Source organism: Myodes glareolus, chromosome 12, assembly GCF_982192425.1.
Source record: "Myodes glareolus chromosome 12, mMyoGla1.1, whole genome shotgun sequence".
Lineage (NCBI taxonomy): Eukaryota > Metazoa > Chordata > Mammalia > Rodentia > Cricetidae > Myodes > Myodes glareolus.
The window spans coordinates 36,342,678-36,364,242 of record NC_142037.1 but is presented as its reverse complement, the minus strand read 5'-3'; the positions used below and the strand labels follow the sequence as shown (position 1 = coordinate 36,364,242).

General features: G+C 45.8%; 1 protein-coding gene across 3 annotated transcripts in view; it reads right to left on the bottom strand.

Annotated features, from left to right (window-relative positions):
* The window catches only part of Gfra2 (GDNF family receptor alpha 2), a 116,969-nt gene that overhangs the window by 6,393 nt on the left and 89,011 nt on the right, over positions 1–21,565 (bottom strand). For 2 of the 3 annotated variants that reach the window (XM_087912208.1, XM_085698708.2), the window contains 3 exons: positions 5,088–5,197; positions 4,056–4,196; positions 1,924–2,096 (listed from right to left, as the gene is read on the bottom strand). In XM_087912208.1, the coding sequence (XP_087768334.1) occupies positions 1,924–2,096; positions 4,056–4,196; positions 5,088–5,197 (424 nt within the window). The remainder of the gene's footprint in view (positions 1–1,923; positions 2,097–4,055; positions 4,197–5,087; positions 5,198–21,565) is intronic. The other variant, XM_087912209.1, reaches the window with a different exon arrangement.

Sequence of the window (21,565 nt, the reverse complement as noted above, 5' to 3'; positions counted from 1 at the left end):
ACACATGCCTCACTTTTTATCCTTTGGCATTCTGAACTAAATTTTCTTTGAAATATTTTGTTCTAGGTGTGTGTGTGTGTGTGTGTGTGTGTGTGTGTGTGTGTGTGTGTGTATCTGTGTCTACATCTGTATCAGTGTGTGCATGTGTGAGTAAGTATGTATGTATTTGGCCTGCTTAGGGTCAACCTCTTTAGCAGATAAGCTACTGCAATGAAGGATATCACTGCTTGACTTTCAAGGCCATAAAGTCTATTTATCTTAGTTAGGGTTCCTACTGCTACAATGAAACACCATGACCAAAAGCAAGTTGGGGAGGAAAGGGTTTATTTGGCTTACTTTTTCACATTGCAGTATGTCAAACCAGGACAGGAAACTCAAACAGGCCAGGAACCTGGAGGCAGGAACTGATGCAGAAGCAATGGAGGAGTGCTGTGTACTGGCCTGCTCCCCGTGGCTTGCTCTGTCTGACTTCTTATAGAAACCAGGACCACCAGCTCAGGAATGGCACCATTCACAATGGTCTGGGTCCTCCCCCATCAATCACTAATTAAGAAAATGCTCGACAGGCTGGCTCACAGCCTGATCTTAGGGAGGTGTTTTCTCAATAGAGGTTTCTCCTCTTGGATGACTACAGTTTGTGTCAAGTTGACATAAATCTAACCAGCACACTGCACAGCCCAGAGTATCAATCTCATTCACCAATGTTTCCCTAGTAGCTCATATAAGATACAGCATACAGAGTCTGTAAGTCATATTGCATGGATGGGTGGATGGATAGATGCAGGGGTGAATGGGCAATTCAATGAACACTGTAAATCTTAGAGGTAGATGAAGGTTTGAAATCTCATGCCACCAACCATCAGCACACGATCACGGGTCTGTCACCTGAGACCTCTGGATCAGGTCCTGAATGTTGAGTAAGAATGTCGTCACCTCCCCCAGCTAAGAAACCAAGCAATTGTGGAGAAGATGCCTTAACTGACCTTCACTGAGATCAGATTGAGGACTATCTTAATTGACATCATAGGACCCTCATCCAGAAACTGATGGAAGCAGATGCAGAGATCCACAACTAATCATTGGGCCCAGTTCCCAGAGTACAATCGAAGAGAAGGAGGAGCGATACCATGAACAAAGGGTTTAAGACCATGATGGGGAAACCCACAGAATCAGCGGACCTGAACTAGTGGGAGCTCACTGATTCCGAGCTGACAACAGGAGAACCTGCATAGGAACCAAATAGGCCATGAAAGCAGGTGACAATGGTGGGGCTTGGGCAGGACGTGGCAGTGGGACCAGGATCTAACCCTAGTGCATGAACTGACTTTGTGGAGCCCATTCTCTATAGAGAGATACTTTGCTCAGCCTAGGCCCGGGCAGGGGGGATCTTTGGTTCTCCATCAACAAGATGATGGGACAGACTTAGTTGACTCCCTAGGGGAGTTCTTACTCTCTCTGAGAAGCAGATGGGGTTGGGGGTGGGGAAGGTGGGGGAGCAGTAAGAAAGAAGTCAGGGGAACTGGGATTGGTTTATAAAATAAACACATAAATAAATTAATTAATTAATTAATTAAAAACACTGTCACCTCATTGTGAATTTAACAAGATGAGAATTCCTAGCATGCTCACTGATAACTAGCAGACAGCAACTGTTACATTTCTCTTGTACCCAAGTCTGTCTGCTGCAATATTGTTAGGTAACAAGAGGTTTCACGGTTGCAAAGAAAATACCTACATGAATGAAGAGGTGAAAAAATGTTCTTTCCCAACTCCCCGGCCCTTGAGCTCCTAATCTTAAGGACCCGTCGGCGTTCCTTCAACGGTTCCATTTCAGTGAATTCCCGTTATGTTTGACCCTGATGCTTTCTGAGCTCTCGAGCTATCCAAATTCCTGTTCCCAAGCCTCAGAGACACAGCCCTCACCTGGATAGACGTGCAGGTGGTGATGACACTGGTCCCCAGGCTGGTGCTGTCACTGAGATCATCTGGCAAGGAAGGAACCTTCTCCACCCGCGGAGCCTGGGTAGCTGGGAATGAGGGGCCTTTGGGAGACATGTTCACATCTGTGCCATTGCCAAAGGCCTGAATGGCATTCCCTGGAGAGAGGGAAGATAGAAATAGCAAGATCAGAGCCCGCCGCCATCATTCCTGATGAACCTCCTTCCTAACCACTGCTCTCCCGAAGGAGCCCACAAGCTGGAGACAAATGGTTGGACACTGGAGTTTGACTTTGCTAAGGCTCCTTTCAGACATAAAGTGTTCTCCCAATTGGTGAGGAAAAATAGCACAGAAATACTAGAAAAGACAGAAAAATCAAAATGGAAAGAAATTAGCACAGTAAGAATTGCTACAAGAGCGGAGCCATGAAGTTTAGAGACAGTTGGCTAGGCCAAGATGTCAGGAGCGTCTTCTTGGTGGCCAGCACTGAAGACCTCTCTTGCAGAAGGCCCCATCTTGGCTTCCTGAGCACAGGCTCTTCTAGCTCCTTTGTCAACTCAGGTACTTCCTGATTCCCACCCCAGCCTCAGCCATTCTCTCTCTCCACATCATTGACTTTTCCTGGACGGCCTTCCTATCTCATACCACCAACTAGCACTAATCCGCCAGAGCAATCTAATCAGACTTCTTGAACAAAATTATTCCTAAAACTCAACAAATATCTACAGAAATATCTACCTCCATGATGTCTCATTGTGGACTATGCATACCTTCTTACCATCAGCAATGCTTTCTCCCCTTTATTGCCAGTCCTGAAGATGTCTTCTATACCTAACTAAGTCCTCCAAAGCAGAACCTTGGGAGCCTATGGTGCCTTCTAACCATTCCACGAGATGTCATCTCAGACTACCTCCTAGGCATCTCATGGCTCCACCTCTAGTTCCTGTCCCCTAATCATCACAGTCTTCTCCCACAAGCACCTACTACAGTATGGGACTCTCAGTATTAGGTCACCCATAAAAGCCATATCCATAACCCCAATGACACCTACTCACATCTAGGTTGAACCGGACGCCAATACAAACTTCTGGCTAGTATCCTTTAACCACTCTATTCTACCTCCCAACCACCATGACTTTCAGGCAAGAAAGTCCCAATGCCTTCGGATCTGCAGGAGGAGTATACACTATCTTCCAGTCAGATACATGCCACTCTGGTCACCTTCAATGCTGTGTGACAAGGCTCTCTGCCCTGCAATCTCCTCATCAGTCTATGTCCTTCTAGGGAGCCCCGGGAACCTGTCAGAGTAGACCACCAGATGTCCCTACCTTGCAACTGGCTAATATCCAGCTGTCCTCAAGAGATACAGCCTCCGAGAAACCTTGAGTTCTCCCTTGTCTAGGAGGACTTGGGTATCTGAACTCTGACACCAGAGAGAACTGTAGCCTATAGCTTCCATCTGTGCTGGGATGACAGATGACTCCAATTTACCTCCATCTAGTTACGCGTGCTTTAATGACAGGCACTGGAACCTGAATCCCCAATACCAGGCAAGGGAAGGCAAAAAAAAAAAAAGATGAACAGAAGGAAAAAAGGAGAGAAAGAAGAGGGGAAGAGCTTTGCCAGTGTCATAATCGACAAGGGATGTCAGGCTGCAAAGACCAAAGACGGGCCAAATTTCACTGTGACCACTTCTCTCTGCAGCCTCTGGACTAGTAGTTAAATGATTTTTTTTAAAACACCAATTCCAAAAGGAAAGACCCAATACATGGAAAGGGTGCCTGTGGTCCTCATGGGAGCACTCGGTCTCCAAAGGAAACTGGCTGATGCTGTCAGAACAGCCAATGACAATCATTCTGTCTTGGCATCCCATGAGCTTAGAGACTCTGACAGTCGGCTCAGGCAGCCCACTGACAGTTCTGGTATGAAATCTCCAAGAGCTGAAAACTTCAGGTCTCTAGGAACCCCTACATGGTACAGAAGCCCCACAGGTATCATTGGCCATCCTGAGAAGATGAGAGCAAAGTGACCAAAGCAGCTCTAGGTTTCTTCCCAGGTAGCAAAAGTGTATTCCAGCTACAAGACAGAAGGAGAAGGGGAAGTCTTCCCAGACTTACGGAGGCATGGGTTTTCTGTGAAGTCCCGGAGGAATTTCTCACATTCTTCCTCCTGGTTCCCACTACCACGACAATTACACCAGGGAGACACCACAATACCAGTGGGGTTGGAGTCCACATAGTTGGGTGTCATATCAAACCCTGGGAGGGAGAAAGGGAAGGAAAAGAAGATGCGTAGGCGCAATAGGACAAAGGTTCACGTTTGCCTTCCTCCCCAACACCAAACAAAACTCAGGTACCTCAATTTACAATCCTAACTCTGAGTACAATGACCCCTAGTGACCATGGAGTTAGCAGGGCCAGAAAAGCCAAAGGCCTAGAGAAGACCAGTCTCTCTGCCACCCGGAGGGCAGAAAAGACTCCAGCAGCTCAGGCCCAGCCTTCAGGTCCTTGCTTTCTCCCTCACAAACGTGCAGAGTGATTCTTCTAGAATCCAAAAGATGAAGGCACGCATCCTGGGTTGGATCTCAGTGCTAGGATTTACCAACTAAGTGAGCCTGGTCAAGGAACTCGGATTCTCCTAAGCATCAGTTTCCTTGTCTATGAAATATGGAGAGATGGCTCAGCGGTTAAGAGCACTGGCTATTCTTCCAGAGGTCCTAAGTTTAATTCCCAGCAACCACATGGTGGCTTACAACCATCCATAATGAGATCTGGTGCCCTCTTCTGCCCTGCAGAACACTGTATACATAATAAATGAATAAATCTTTAAAAAAAAAAAAGAAAGAAAGAAAGAAAGAAAGAAACATCGGCTACTTAGTGAAAGCTTCAATATAAGAGTCCCCATTGACTGATTAGCAGAGCCTAGAAGGCTGTAGATTAATTTCCAAAGCCTTGTAACAAAGAAACGGGCCCCTTCTAGTAAGGAGTAGCCTCCCTCTGCTTTCCCCTGGATGCCACTCTGAATCTGCCACAGGCAAGGTAGTGCCTTGAGTCTCTTTCACTGGTCTTGGGCTGGGCTGCAACACTCCCCACCCCAGCGAGGTTGTGAGGGGGTGCGCTGAAAGCACAGAAAACACAAGGAGCGCTTACCAATCATGCCAGCATAGGAGCCCAGACACGCCTGGTAGTTGTCCGCAGGGCAGCTGGTGAGTGTCCGGTAGGAGGCTCGACAGTTGGCGTGGAAGTCTGCCAGGCGGGACCTGGTGTCAGGAAAAGACCCAAGGAGGAAACAGTTTAGTCTGGCAGTCTGCTCCAGCCTCCTCCGCACTGCCTGGGGCATAGAAGCTCCACACTGCAGATCCTAGAACCTGAGGAAGCCAGGAGAGGAGGGAATAGAAAGTGAAGGGAGCCGGGCAGAGGCAGGCACCGTGCAATTTAAGCAACGCCCCAGCCACGCATCTGTAACACCAGCCCTTAGAGAGCTAAAAGCAGGAAGATTGTCACAAGTTTGAGACCAGCCTGAGCTACATAGTGAGTTCCAGTGTCAGCCTGGAATGTAGTGTGAGATTTGTTTCCAAAAAAAAAAGAGCAAAACTAAAGTTCAGAGACAGATAGATGAAAGGTGTCGAAAGGACACTGGCAATGCTCTCTAACTGGTTCCTGCTGTCAGAAAACAGAGAAGAGGGAAGGGGTGTGTTGATAGACAGCATCTAGGACCAGGGCAGGGAACCAGGTTCCACTTCCTGACAGCCAGAGCCTTGGAGAACGATGCCCAAATCCTGGAACACGTTGCGCTTCCCAACCCAGAGTGGCTCCAATGATTGTGACCCTAACCTGAAAGTTAAAGAAACCAGAACTCAGGGACAAGGAGGAAGAGTCTCCTCAGGGTGAGACATCGCCTTGTTCTTGCCTGGACTCTTCTGCATTGTGTCAGAACAAAGGCCAACAGGCTGCCCCTCTCCTGCCTCCCAGGATCACCAGGCAGAGCCCCTGTGCACAGCTGTGCCACACTCAGCCAGGAGCAGGAGCGGGCCTGTTCTCTACCCCTGCCTCAGGACTGGATGTGAAGCAAAGTCTAACACCCACAGTTAGCCCCCGTCCTTCTCCCTCTTACCCTAGTGCTCTGACCGCAGAGGCTTCTATCAGCCTGAACTGGAGGGGATTCCTCCCTCCCTCCCTCCCTCCCTCCCTCCCTATCATGCCTATGGCAAGCATCACCTCCTACAGGGAGTGTCCTGGCCATGTGACCTCATTTATCAGCTCATCCGGGTCTCTGACAGTGCAGAGAAAGCATGGTCCCACTGACACTCCAGACTTGTGGCTTTTAGAACTGTAAGCAAGGGCCTATTTCTGTCTTCAGTTGCCTAGTCCCTGGTACTTTAGTACATCCCTGGCAAATACTAGGCTTTTCAAAGGTTCCACTTTGGTCAAATTCCCCCCACAGAAGGAAGCAAGGGCAATAGGAAAAGACAAAGGCAGAAATGGAGATCCTGCAGAATCCTGCATTTTTGAGCAATCACTAGTTACCATCTTCTGTATGATGTTATTTAAACAACCCCCTGACTGAGATTCAAGCATCCACATGGATATGGAGAGAATCTGTCTCCCACTTCCGGCATCCCCAAAACCACCCCCAACCCTTCTCCACAGAGGGTTTTTCTTACGATTACATAGTTCTGCTCTCTTTCTATCTGCAACTACACAGAAAATCTGGACCAGGAGACTCAACAGCACAGAGACTCGCTGGCATTGCCTTCTTTAGTCTCTCTAACATGGCAAACTTATTTCTTTCTTCATCCCTATCCGCTAAGGTCTTGTTAAACGTGGGCTGGTAGCTATATCCCTCATCCTTGCTCCAACTCGGTTAGAGCATCTCCCCTGGCATGTGACTGACAGAGTCAAGATGGGAATGATAAGCACATCAATACAACATTAAAGGGGAACTTCCATGACAAGGTCAAGGCAGCATGTGCCCCCCCCCCATCTTAGGGCACAGGACTTGGGTGGAATGTCACTATCTGCTTATTTCCTTATAAATAAGATGATCTGCCCAACACTGAGCTGGGGGCTCCCACTAGACCTGTAGCTGTTGGAGCCTCCTGGACTTCTCCAGTCACCGCCAGCATCCGGAGCAGCCTTCTCCTCTGTAACAAGTTTGACTCCAAAATCAAATGGCACTGGGAACCTGGCATATCTTTTAGCTGGCCTGGAAGTCCAAGGAGCCTCTCACCAGCTCAAAGGCTGGAGAAGAAATAGCAACCTAAATGGGAGAAGAGGGGAGCGGTCCTTTGGGGGGACCTAGGGCGTTTCCCTAGCAGACCACAGATCAGCCAGGCTCTGCAGGAGACGCGGGGTGAGGATGCAAGCCAGGGAACAGACGGTAAAAGAGGACAGACATTTTCAAGAGGTTTTCAAGAGCCGTGGCCAGAGGGGCTCCTGAGCTGGTAAGGAGGAAGCCAGTCCAGCTGCTCTGAGAGCCATCTGTCACATGGCTGTGCTCAGTCAGCCCCTTGTCCTATTATGTGACCTGGGGCTCACTGGCGTGTCTCTGGTACTCAGTGTCCCCGCTTAACAAAGAAAAAAAAGTTTTGTCTGCCTAGGGCTTCAATAAAGTGGTGAGAGGTACCAGACAGAGCAGCCAGCCACCAACATACACAGGGATCATCATCTTTGTTGCCTTCTCTATGCAGATGTCTGGTCCCCAGCACTATGCCTGGGTCTGGCAAGTACAAACAAGAAAGAGCTTTTCACGACCCACAGAGAAGAAAAACACACCACTTAATCCTGCATCGAGGTGGGTAATGTGAGCGTGCCGAGGGAAGGGAGGGCTCCAGAGACAGCTTGCTGGGTCCCAAGAGACCCTGCCCCCTGAGTCCACTTTCCTTTTCCATGCCACGAAGAATGAAACGGGGAGGACAGGCCCTGGAAGCTGGGAAATGTGCACAGAGTCCCCAAGGCCAGGCCCCAGGGTGTGCAGGAAAAACAGCACCTCAGACATATGTGGCTCCAGCCTCCTGCTCTTAGAGAAGTATGGGGGTTAGTGCCAGGATCCCAGACAAGAAACTGTTCAGAGTAAAGAGAAGGGGAGGATATGGGTTTGGACCAACAGTTGGTGAGGGGAGAGACAGGGAAGGGAAGCAGCTAGGCCTTCTGCTGTCATCGTCACCACTCTCAGCATTATGGCATTCTGGCAAGCAACGGGGACAAATGGGGCCATTTAGGAGGTTGCCAAGTCCAAGTCTCCAGGAGGTCTTTGATTGCTCAAGTTTTTCTCTGCCTCTCAATCTGTGATAAACCCATAGCAGTGGGCTCCCTCCGCCCGCGAAAGGGACCAAGCGGAGTCAGTTCCCTTCCATTCCTGTGCAAACTCCAACAACTCTAACACAATGAGAACCAACCACATGAACACTCCAGCCTAACCCACAATATGTGGGGTACCAGCTGGTGATCTCCATCTCCTCCAGGCAAAATGTCACTCATCCCCTCTACCCTGGGATGTCATTGGTCTCTAGGATTCTGTACTGCTGCCAAGAGTTGATCTTTGCTGGATAAGTCTTCCACATCACAGATTTCTGCCTTTAAGTCACTCCCATACACACACAGAAAAGAGATGGGGTAAAGAAATTGTGAGCGGGAAAGACAGACAGACAGACAGATAAACAGAGAGAAAGAAGCAGAGAGCCAGCAAGAGCACTGAAATGGACACAAACCAATTCCTTCTTCACTGAGTTCAGGGGAGCAGGTGGATTGCCCCCAGATCACAAGTCCTCTTTGAGCAGGCTTCATTAACAGCGCTGGCCTATTCAATCACAGGGAAGCAGCAGGAAAGGGGCACTTGACCCTAATTTGATGAAAAGGTGGCCATATTAGATGCTGTATGCCCATTTCATTTGAATTTCAGATGAATGTGGGGTTTTTTTAATTATTACTATTATTATAATACATCTCAGACATACTTGTACTAAAAAAAAGTTTTCTGATCTGGAATTCAAATTTTACTGGGAACCCTCTTATTTTTATCTGTTAGCACAGGTGCCCCAGCCAAAGGAGAAAGAGCAGAGCTGGAGAGGCAGAAAACAACCCAAATAGGAGCACTCACCCAGATTGGGGGGTGGGGCACTTCTCAAAGTGGTAAACAGACACAGACTACCTACACTGTCATTGGCCAGAAATTCTCTAGGCTCCACCCCAAATACACCCTTCCTGAAACTGCAGCAACAGAGCTAGGAATCTCTCCACTAGGCCTCCAGAGGGTGGGGTGGCAGGCTCCAGTCTGAAGTGAAGCCATCTGAACAGGCTGTGGAGTTGAGCTTATGAGTGCCTTTTAGGTCCCGCCTTCTGGCCTCAGCTTTCAATACCCCTTCTTTACACCCCAGTGGAAGGATTAAAATCCTAGGAGACTTGTGACTACAGAATATGCACGCTTCTGTATACATAAGTACAAATGTGTGTGTGCATGAACGCATGTGCACACACACATATGTACACACACACACACACACACACACACACACACACACACACTCCTGTACCCAAAGAGACACATAGTACACAGTTATATGAACATGCTCTTCTACTACTTTGTGTGTAGCGTTAGCCAAAAGAAAGGATGCAGATTTGTGTTTTATCAGTGACATTCTGTCTTGGTCCAGGCTGTAACACCTTGTCAAATCTGTTAAGGAGTGCTGCATCTTGAATCTGAAGGGTCTCCGTAGACCCACGCTTTGGGTGTATGTATGTTCCATAGCTACTGGTGCCTATAAGGGGACTGTGGAGCCTTAGGAGGCAGGACCTAGCAGACATCTAGAGGTGGGGCTTTGAAGGTTTTAGCCTGGTCCCTAATTCTGGCCACTCTGCTTCCCACTCATTAATGATGTGAGGAATTCTCTAGCACATGCTACCACCACCATGAATTCTGCCATGTCCTCCCTGCCATGACAGATAGACTGAGACTCAGGATAGACTGTATGGACACCACCTCTGGGATCAGGTGGCCACCTGGCCTAGACTGGATCAACTGTGAAACCCCTTTCTCTTGGCCATTATGGTCCAAAGAGGGATCCCTGACTAAGGTTTTCCTGATGCAAGAAAGAACATTATTTGCTTTCTGGTTTCCAGACTAGAGCACAAACATACCAAGTCCACAGTAGTGGCCTTAGGGCAATATTAAGAACACTTCCATAACAATTTGAATGAAGAAACGGAAAAAAGGAGAGAGAGGATATAAAGGGGAGAAGAAAGGGAAGAGGGGGAGGGAGGAAGGGAGAGAGACTTTCTCCCTTGCTTCCTAGGATACACGTCTATCACTTCTGTATTTTATTTTGTGAGCCAATCAATTTCTTTTATTTTTAACCTATCTGTGTCTCTGTTAGTTAATTTACTTTTTAATTATTGACTACTACTTAGCTTCACTCTCTGCTACTAAACCGCTTTTTCTGGCCAAGCTCGAAACCACCAGAAAAAAGCTTGCCATGAAAAGGTTAAGCAGAAGTCTAGGGAGACTGGAGACGACGGTTCAGTGGGCGAAGTGCTTGCCTCACGAGCATGAGGACCTGCTTCCAACCCAGCACCCACATAAAATACTAGCATGGTGGCATGTGCTTATGATTCTAGGGTTGGAGTACAGAGACAGGAGGATTCCTGAGGTTCACCGGCCAGCCAAGCCCAACAGAGATGAGAGACCCTGTCTCCAATGAAGGGACAGTGTGGCTGGATGACACCTCATCTGCTGGCTTCCACATTTACACATGTGCACACACCGCAGCCATGCCCCAAACAAAGACACACCAAAACATAATAATATCAATTAATTAATTTTATAAAAAAGAAAAAAAAACCTGCCCTTGGAGCTCACTCCTGACAAACAGTCACGCACAGCCCAACCTGGCCTGGACCCAGACTGGAAACACCCTCAGCCCCAACCATCTGTAACCTTTCCCCTGGCTCAGGAGCATACTCCAGCCAAAGTAAAGCCTATCTAAGGTAGCTTCACCCCTCTCCAATCCAAGAAAGCTGCCCCTGCAAAACTACCGCATGAAACACAGGCCAGCAGGAACCCGGACAAGCAGCTCCCCTCCCCCGCAACTGTACAGCTACCATCTTCATCAACTGTGTACAGTTGTCACCCCCTGTTTGGAGTCCTCTGAGACTGAACCAAAGCAAACTGACATGGAAAGAAAGCACTCCCCCAACTGACCAGCTATGAGCAACCAAGGAAAGCACATACACACACACACTCACACATGCACACACACACACACACACACACACACACACACACTCCTACACCCTTACCTGCCTCTTCTTACCAAGTCTTCTCTGAGTTGCCCAATCCTCTGCTCACCTCCAGGCTCCAGCTTTGTGGGCATTAAACATTTAGCAAGACACATTGAACAACCTAACTCCGGATGTCCAGGTCTCATCAAGAAAACAAATGTAAGCAATACAAAAAAGAATAAGGAGAAGGAGGAGGAAAGAAAGAAAGGTAAAGAAAAAGAAAACACCAGTCCCATAGCCATGGTCCCCAAGAAGAAAGTCAAGACACGGAATTCCACAGAACAATTATAAGTCTGTTCAAAGAGGTCAGAGAGTTTAAAGACAGCCCCAGCACTAGAAAGACCTCTAAACAGTAATAAACTGACTGTAGCCCAAATAAACACAAACACACATCTGAATGAAAAAAGGATGCTCATTCAGGGTATGAAAATAGAATTCAGTGAAGAAGTAGAAATACCAAAGAAGAAAATTAACCTGAAATAAAGCTGGAAATGAAACTCTCCAATAGTCCAATAAAAAGTTCAGCGGATAGTTTCGCCAGCCAAATGGATCATGCGGAAGACAGAATATTTGGGCTTAAAGACAAATTAGAGGAACTGGACCATTCAACCAAAGAAAATGGAAAAATGAAACTTTAATGCACGAGCAGATGATGCAAGGTCTGTGAGACACCAAAACAGGCCAAATCTGTTAACTACAGGCAGAGAAGGAGAAGACTCCCACGTCAAAGTCAGAGAAAATATCTTCAGTAAAGGCATAAAATAAAAATTTCCAAATCTTAGGGAAGATATGTTCATACAGGTATAAGAGGCCCAAAGAACACCAAGTAGGCAGGCCCAGAAGAGAATATTTATTCACAACAACATGCGATGATTAAAATACAATTTAAAAAAAAATACAGAATAAAGAAAGGACATTGAAAGCTCCCAGGGAGTAACGCTAAGTCACATACATACAAAGGCAAGCCCATCTGAATAACACCTGATTACTCAGAGAAACCTTTAAAGCCCGAAAATCTAGGAAAGATAGATTCCAGGCTCTGAAAGATCATAACTGCCAACAGAGAATATTAAACTCAGGAAAGCTATCTTTTATAAGTAAAGGGGAAATAAAAACTTTCCATGATAAAAACAAACTAAAGGAATTTATGACCATTAAGTCAACTCTTCAGAGGATGCTGGAGAGAACACTCGAGACCGAAGAGGAAGATAAATACATCCAAGAGCCTATGGAGAAAAATAGACAATACCAGAGCAATTCATCATTGAAACTAAGAAAGTATCACAAACCCATCAAAACTACAGAAATTAATATACACCTTTCAGTAATAAGTCTGAATGCTAATGGTCTCAACTCCCCAATAAAAAAAATATAGACTATCACACTGAATTAAAACACAAGATCTATCTTTGCTTCCAAGAAGCATACCTTACCATCAAGGGAAACATCACCTTGGAATAAAGTTATTGATGGGAAAGACTGCCACAAGTACTGGACTAGGAAACAAGCAAGCAGAGCGGTTCTGATACCTTAGAAAATAGACTCCAAACCGAAACTGGTCAAAGGAAATAAAGAAAGACACTTCACGCTCATCAAGGCAATGCTCATTAAGAGGACATCAATTCTAAGAATATATGCACCAAACACAAGAGCACCCAATTTTAGAAAACAAGTTCTACTAGATATAAAACAACAAAATAGCCCCAAAATGATAATCGTAGGAGCTTTGATACCTCAATCTCACTCACAGACAGGCCATCTAAACAAAATTTAGATAGAAAAACATTGGAATTAAATGGCACCAATAATCAGAAGGACCTATTGGACATCTATAAGACATTCCACTGAAACAGTAAGTAATACACATTCTTCTCAGCAGCATGTAGAAGAGTCTTCAAAACAGACCACAATTCAGGACACAAAGCAAACCTTAACAAATATAAGAACATGGACTCCTGGAGACTTGGAAACTCCATGGTTAGTTGTGGATCTCTGTATCAGCTTCCATCTGTTTCTGGATGAGAGTTCTAGCTTCCGTGGGGTTGTGGACTGTGGGCTGGTTATCCTTAGCTTTATGTCTGATCTCCACTTATGAGTGAGTACATACTATATTTGTCCTTCTGGGTCTGGATTAGCTCACTCAGTATGACTTTTTCTAGTTCCATCCATTTATCTGCAAATTTAAATATGTCATTGATTTTTACCACTTAGTAGTGCTCCATTGTGTGAATGTACCACATTTTCTTTATCCATTCTTCTGCTGAGGGGTATCTAGGTTGTTTCCAGGTTCTGGCTAATACAAATAATGCTGCTGTGAACACAGTTGAGCATATGTCCTTGTGGAGTAAGTGTGTCTCCTTTGGGTATATGTCCAAAAGTGATACTGCTGTGTCTTGAGGTAGACTGATTCTTAATTTTCCAAAAAAAAAAAAATTACCATACTGATTTCCAAAGTGGTTGTACAAGTTTGCACCCCCATCAGCAATGGATGAGTGCTCCTCTTAGTCCACATCCTCTCCAGCATAAGTTGTCACCAGTGAGGGAGGAACAGTAATATGAACAAAGGGGTTGAGATCATGATAGGGAAACCCACAGAATCAGCTGAGTCAAGCTAGTGTGGGCTCACTAACTCCAGACTGACACCTGGGGAACCTAGATAGGACCAAACTAGGCCCTATGAATGCAGGCGACAACAGTGTGGCTTGAGCAGTATATGGGGGCCACTGAAAGAGGGACCAGGATCTAACCCTGATGCATGAACTGACTCTGTGGAGCCCATTCTCTATGGAGAGATACCTTACTCAGTCTGGGAGGGAGTGAGTGGGGGAGACCTTGGTCCTGCCTCAAGATGATGGGATAGACTTAGAGGACTTCCCAGGGGAGACCTTACCCTCTCTGAAGAGCAGGTGGGGGGGGTGGGGTGCAAGGAAGGTGGGTGGAGGGGAGGGGAGGAGAGAGTGGAAACTGGAATTGGTATGGGAAAGAAAGTTAATTAATTAATTAGTTTACAAAGCCTAAAAAAGCAAATGTAAGAAAATGGAAATAGCTTCCTCTATTCTGTCTGACCACAATGGAATAAATCTAGATATCAAGAGCAAGAAAACTTCACCAAGTCCATAAACACATAGAGACCAAACTACTCTATTAAATGATAATTGGGTCACTGAAAAAAATCAAAAAGGAAATACACATAAAATTGAATGAAAATGAAACCACATCATACCAAAGTCTATGGGACGTAATGAAGGTCATCCTAAATGGAAAGTTTATAGTGCTAAGTGCCTATATCAAAACTTCTAAATGATTTCAAATAAATAAATTTAATGATGCACTGTAAGGCCTTGGAAAAACAAGAGTAAACAAAATCTAAAGGTAGTAAATGGATGAAAATAATCAAGATCAGAGCAAAAGTTAATGAAATAAAAATTACATAAACAGTATAAAGAATGAAAAATGATCTGGCTCTTCGGAGAGTTAAATGAGACTGACAATCTGTTAGCCAAATTACTAAAGGAAAAAGAGGAACACCTAAATTAATAAAATTGAGACGAAGAGAGAGACATAACACATACCAATGAAATTCGGAAAACCACAAGACATATCTTAAAAACATACATTACACTAAATTGGAAAATTAAAAGAAATGAATGAATTTCTCAATGCATATGGCCTACCAAACTCATACCAAGATAAAATGAAGAATTTAAACAGATAAATAACCAACAATAAAGCGAAAGCAGGAACAAACCAGGAAGGCCCCAGGATTTCTCCTTGGTTAACACAGATGCAAAAATTCTCTGTAAGATGCTCGCAAATTGATTCACTGCAGATTTTCACCAGACCTCTGAAAAAGAACTACAACTAATACTATTCAAATTATTACAAAAATAGAAAAGGGGGAAATTCTTCCAAACTCTTTTTTCTAAAGCCAGCATTACCCCCAATACCAAAACCAGAGAAAGACACAATAAACAAAAAAACACACAACAATCTCCATGATAAACACAGTTGCAAAAATTCTCAATAAAATACTTGCAAACTGAATCCCAGATGACCTCCAAAAAGATCAGCCATCATGATTGAGCTGACTTCACTCCAGTAGTGCCGAGATAGTTCAGCATCCCTAAATCAATAAACATAAATTCATACAAATACTGCAAACCTGCTTTAAAAAAAAAATACTATGAAGAGCCTTTGGGCCCCAGGGAAGAATCTACTGCTGCTTGGCCAGACTGACATAGCATCAAGTCACCTTCTAAATGTGTATGCTTGTACCCACAGTCAAAGGCTACTCTTGCCCTTAATTAGAGAAGCCTTTCTTCACAGGGAATAGAGATGGATGCAGAAACCCACAGCTGCACAAGATGCTGATATTAAAGGATGTTTGAGGAATCCGCCCTAAACAAGATATTGATGCTCTTTTGGTTAGTCTTATCAATGTGGCACAGCCAGGAGGAGACTCAGTTGACGGATTGACAAGATTAGATTGGCTTGTGGCCATGTCTTGAGTGATTGATTATTGATTGACTTAGAACAGCTCAACCCACTGTGGGTGGTACCATCCTTAGGCAGTGAGGCCTGAGTTTTATAAGCTGAGTGAGCCTGAGAGCTCACTCCTCCATGATTTCTATCTCAAGTGTCTGACCTGGATGATCTCAGAGATGGATTGTGACCTGCAAGTATAAGTTAAATAAACCCTTTCGTCCCCAAGTTTCTTTGGTTCAGAGTATTTATCACAGCAACAAAATGAAACTAGAACATGTACCATTCTCTTGAGGACCAGGGAACATTGTAGCGGGAGCAGGGGGTATTATGTAAAAGCCTTAAGTGACAACTAAAAGATTCTGAGAGAAGGGTTCATAGCGTACATTTGTAAAGCCCTTGGTGAGCCCACCAGGCTCTGATGTATAGTTCTAAACCTGTATTCACACAGACAGCCCTGGCTAACTCCACTATATACAAAATAAAACAAAAGTCATGAATATGGAAGCCAGATTTATAGAGAAAGGGGGACTTGCTAAGAAGGAAGGTAAATAAGAGAAGGTATGGGGTTAGGGAGGATAACCAGGATGCAGTGTGTGTGTGTGTGTGTGTGTGTGTGTGTGTGTGTGTGTGTGTGTGAAGTCCTTCTGTATGTGTGTTGCTTTTACTGGTTAACAAATAAAACTACTTTGGCCTAAGGCAGGGCAGAATAGAGTAAGGCAGGAATTCCAAGTAGATAGAGGAGGAAAGTAGGCGGAGTCAAGGAAACACCATGTAGTCGCAGAAGGAGAAAGACGTGAGTCACCAGCCAGAACCTTACTGGTAAACCACGAGCCTCATGGTAAAATATAAAATAATAGAAATGGGTCAATTTAAGATGTAAGAGTTAGTTCACAAAAAGCCTAAGCTATTGGCCAAGCAGTGTTGTAATTAATATAGTTTCTGTGTGATTATTTCAGGTCTGGGAAGCTAGGAAATGAACACGCAGCCTCCACCTACACGCACACGCACACACACACACACACACACACACACACACACACAATATTAAATTATTAAAGAACAAATTTTATTAAATAAAAGATGTTTACATGGGAATACAGCTTAATGGTAGAACACATATCTAGAATAGGCAAGGTCTTGGGTTCCATGCCCAGCATGGAAAACAAAATAATCACAGGCCAAGAATCAAATCCCCAGAGGTCTGTAATCCATGCAAAAGAGGAGGAGGCTAGGAGCATTTCAACAAGAAGTAGACACTGAGCTGACTTCTGCAGAAAGGCAGTGTGAACCAGGAACTCTCTGGCCAGTTTAATCAGGTAAGAGCTACTCAGAAAGCCCCCAACACTGCGAGAAGATACATCACTATCAACAATGACAAGAATGTGGGTTATGTCTGCATCTAAAATTTTAAATATGTGAGCATGTTAAGGGATTAAAAAGCAGCAGCCAGCACGGTTTATGCCCCCCGGCTACAATCAGGGAACACATTAAGCTGAGGATTGAGGAAACTCACAAGGAAATTTCAAAGGACACTGTTCATTGTGTTCTCTTTTAATAAACTTGCTTGGAAGTTGTAATTATTTTTTGAAGTTTAATTGAACAAAGCCTTGGGAATCCTGAACTTATTATAAACAATAAATTTTCTAGGCCTTCTCTTAGAGAAAATGTTCTCAGTTCTGAGACTATCAGCAAATTCAGCCCATTCTACCCTGAGATGAAGAGTCAGAGAGGGCCAGCTCTTGACTCTCTAGCAGCCCCAGTTAATGGGAGAGGCCATGTTAAAGAGAGACTTGGTGCTGACCAAGGAAAGGCTTCCAGACATTTCCAGACATGAAGCTGCCCATGAGCCTCCCTCTTCCCCTTGAGACCCTCCATCGAAGGATCCAGTCATGGCATCCAGTCTCTGACATGACCACCCACTGGGTTTGAACCTTGGCTCAGCTGGGTCTGAATGACCTACTCAGGTCACTCAATGAGGCCTTATTTTCCTCACCTGTTAAGTGGAGGCAGCAATGACATTAGCTCTCGCGGGCCTTAGGAGAAGTCAATGAACTATCTGATGAGGGTGTGGAAGTATCCAGACAATGTCTGGCATAGTAGATACTCTGCCAGGGCTTGCTAGTGTGGGGATAGATGGGATGGATGCCACTAACCTGGGTAGGAGTTCTGTTCCTCCACGCCACTCACAATAGCCCTGACCAATAGGTACCACACAGCACTTCACTAGCCTCTCTGTGACGGTACCCTGACAACAGTGCTCCAAAATTAGCCGCAGCAGCACTGTTTCCTAGAATTCACTTCATAGCGCTGCACCAGGCTAGGAGACTTAAGTTCCAATCCAAACTCCGAAACCAGTAGGTTTTCCCTGCTGTGCTGCCCATCGCTTGCCCACTTGTCTCAGCCCCTCACTTCCACCTACAGCATTCCAAAGCCACAGGGACATAGTTCTCTTCCAGAGCCATGCCAGAAAATGACTGGGTGCCCCCTTCCTCCATCCTCATCCAGCCTGAAGGGCGCGCCATCTCTCCTCCAGGTGAGCCAAGAAAGTGTCCTTGGGAAATACTGGTCTGGAAGCGGCTGTGGTTACAGTCACTGGACCCCAGCTGACCGGGAGCACTCAATCAGACCTAGTCCACCAGCAGAAGACCTGTATGCCAACCCCAACAAAGGACCAGCACCTTCTCTTGGGATGAGTCAGCAGGACCTAGGAGGGGCAAAGGCCGGCCCATGTCCACCTGGGTCTCCACAGGGAGATGCCCAGGTACAGCCAGCGTTCAGGCCACGCCTTTCTCTTAGAGACTGACTTTGGATACAGTCCTTTGTGCCCTTCAAAAACATACCCTTGTTTTTCCACTTCTTCCCCGTCCCTTCACCTGTGTTCCAAACCTATTATTACTGGGTAAGAGGAGAAAGGAATTAAATGTATGCATCATTTGATTTTAATTGAAGGACTGTTCTATTTCATTGAACTGCTAAGTAAGCCGAACAGGAGATTGTGTTTACATAAGCAAACCCCAAGTCACTATAGACTTGCTGTCACATTAAGTCAATACTTATGAAGGCTCTCTATTTAATTATTCAGTGAGGATTGACTTATTATTGTGTTAAGAGTGTGGTTAGCCTTGAGCTAGGTAGCCAGCCAGCTGAAAGATTTCTTTCAACTTTCTCTGAATGCTGATATGGTTCTTGCTAGTGGGGTGAGGTTAGGTTTCTTTCTCTTTCTCTCCCGGCCCCTGCCTCCCTCCAGCTTCAGAGCAACGCATTTCATTTCAACGTAAGTCCATCTCTCTTTAGCTGGGGGTAGCAGGTGATCCGGGTGGTTGACCTCTCAAATGGTCTCCCTAGGACGGGTAATTTGCCCTACGAGCTGAATCCTCACCCAGTTAATGCTTCTCTTCTTTGTATAGCAAACTCCAGCCTTTATTCCTCCCATTTCTGACTCTGAGGGGCTCCTACTCCAAGCCCCAGAGCCTTCTCCCGCCTTGTTATTTCCAGCATCTACCCTCCCTTCAACCTCCTCAGCATGTGTCTCTCCACTTCGCATCCCATACAAACCCCATCCCTCCACGGCACACTGCTTTAAAGGGACAGAGGTTCAGACGTGTTCTTACATCAAACTTAACATGGGGAGGGAAATCCAGATGTACATACTTCGCCTAAGCTTCAGACCAACCAGAAACACAAAATGACACAAGAGCTAAGAGCTGCTTGAACCCAAGTCAGCCTGGTTCATCCCCTCTCTGTCAGTCACAAAAGGGACATCCTTGGATACTGAACTTATACTCCTTTGATTGAGCATCCACATCTGTGAAAGGAAGCTAGGGGATTCTGAGAAGAGTGACAGAGATTTCCTCGGAGCACCTGGGATTAATGCTTAGCATGTTGGCCTCAGCTTTTGTGAGTAGCCCTCTGTATATTGAGAGTAACAGCCCCATGAAGGAGAAACCCCGGGAGTTCTGTGGCCCACCATGTACCTACCACATTGACTCCCGACCGTAACTGGAATAACCTCCATTGCCTTGCCTTTCCTCAGCTCCTCCTCCTCTCTCCCACTCGAAAGCCACGTAGCAACATCAACGGTACATTTATTTCCCAACCTTGTTTCGTAAACCTCCTTTAACATTCCACTTGCCAAAAATGCCTTCCTCCAGCCATGTCCTCCTTAAAGATCTCTCCCAGTTTCGAAAATTATAAATTCAAGTCACATTCCATCTCTTCCAGAAAGCCTGAATACCTTCATCTATCTCTGAATGTGCTCCATAAACTCCAGCCATGGCTCGTATCATCTACCATAATTTACATGGTTTTTTTTTCTATGTACCCAAGGCTGGCCTCAAACTCCTGATCCTCCTGCCTCTGCTTCACAGAGAGTCGTTGGTTTTTCACGCTTCACTTAAACAATGGGTTCTTCCAGAACAGAACCAACCCCCTCCATGTTTGCGTCTTCAGGGCCCAAAGGTCTCTGTGACGCACAGCAGTGACTCATTGGCCGCTGGGCGGAGGGAGGGCTAGACGGAAGAATGAATGGAGATGAAAGAATGAATGGACAGGCACACGGGTGAGTGGATGTGGAGATGTGAGTGAGTAGCTGAGGGGTGAGCGAGTCGGTGGGTGGCTGGATGGATCGATGGAGACTACACTCGAAAGAATGAAGGGCTTCCCTCTATGCAGCAAGCAATCCGAGAACACTGCTCCCCTCGAGAAAGAAAGCCACAGGCGGATCCCTAGCTGTCAGTACAGCAAAGTGTGTCAGCGGTGCATGTCCTTGGGCACTAAGACAGCTTAGGCTGGATACACTCCCTGCACAGAGTTTGTCTTTCCCCCTTCTGCGATCCTGCCTGGTGGCTGTTAGGACTTAGAAATGTCTCTCTGCCGTCTCTGGTAATAGCCATCTACTAAAGGAGACCCCAGCGGCCTACAGGAATTAACACACATTCTTAAGCACCACTCTTAACATGAAGAAGTACCTTGGGGACCTACAGAAGAGAAGCCAATGTGTCCCTATGGGATAAAAAGGGGGCTAGTAAAAGTATCCATTCTCCAACAAGCAGAAGAGAAAAGGGGCCAGTGATGGAGCAGAGTATTGAGGTCAAACATCTGCGCTTACATACCACGAACCCTCAGAGAATTGTGACTCTTAGTGTCCTGGTGGCTGTGATACATATGTGCACAAGATATACTGGGGCGGGGGGGGGGGGGGGAACGCAACCATATCTACTAAATACTTCTGCAAAGTAAAATGTTCTGTGTGCACATATCACATTTCCCTTCTAGGCGAAATAAAAAGAGAACATGCCATTGAATTTTCAACTTTTCATGACTGGACAGACAAGATCCCTGTGCAAGAGATGGAGGAAGAAGGGCCAGGTGAAAACAGAGCGCAGAAGAAGCCGGTGTGGTGCAGCATGAAGCCACCAGGAAGCAAGAAAGACCAGGTATGGCTGGAGTCTGTTCTGAGAACTCTTGGGCCTTCGGCCCCCTCCTCCTGGGCCTTCAGTCAAGCCTTTGAAAACGAACGGCATAAACAAGTATTTTCCAATCAGGCAAATATCCGGGCAGCTATGGCACCACTAGGCACCCTTCTCATTACATAGACTAATGAGAACACGGTGCTTCTCAGGAGCAAATTATCAAGGCAACATCTATTATAAATGACATTTTTCCTGAACTAACAAAGGACGTGAGGCTGGAGAAACTGGTTAAAAGGAAATGTTTAGCTGATTCCAGAAACCATTTAGACATTAATTACCAACCCCTTGGCGGGCCAGCTCTTTCTCCTCTTTGTGCTATTTTTCGGCCTCGGACCCCCATCCTGTCCGCCCACCTCCAGGTGCCTAAGCCAGGATCCTGGGAAATGGAGCATCGCT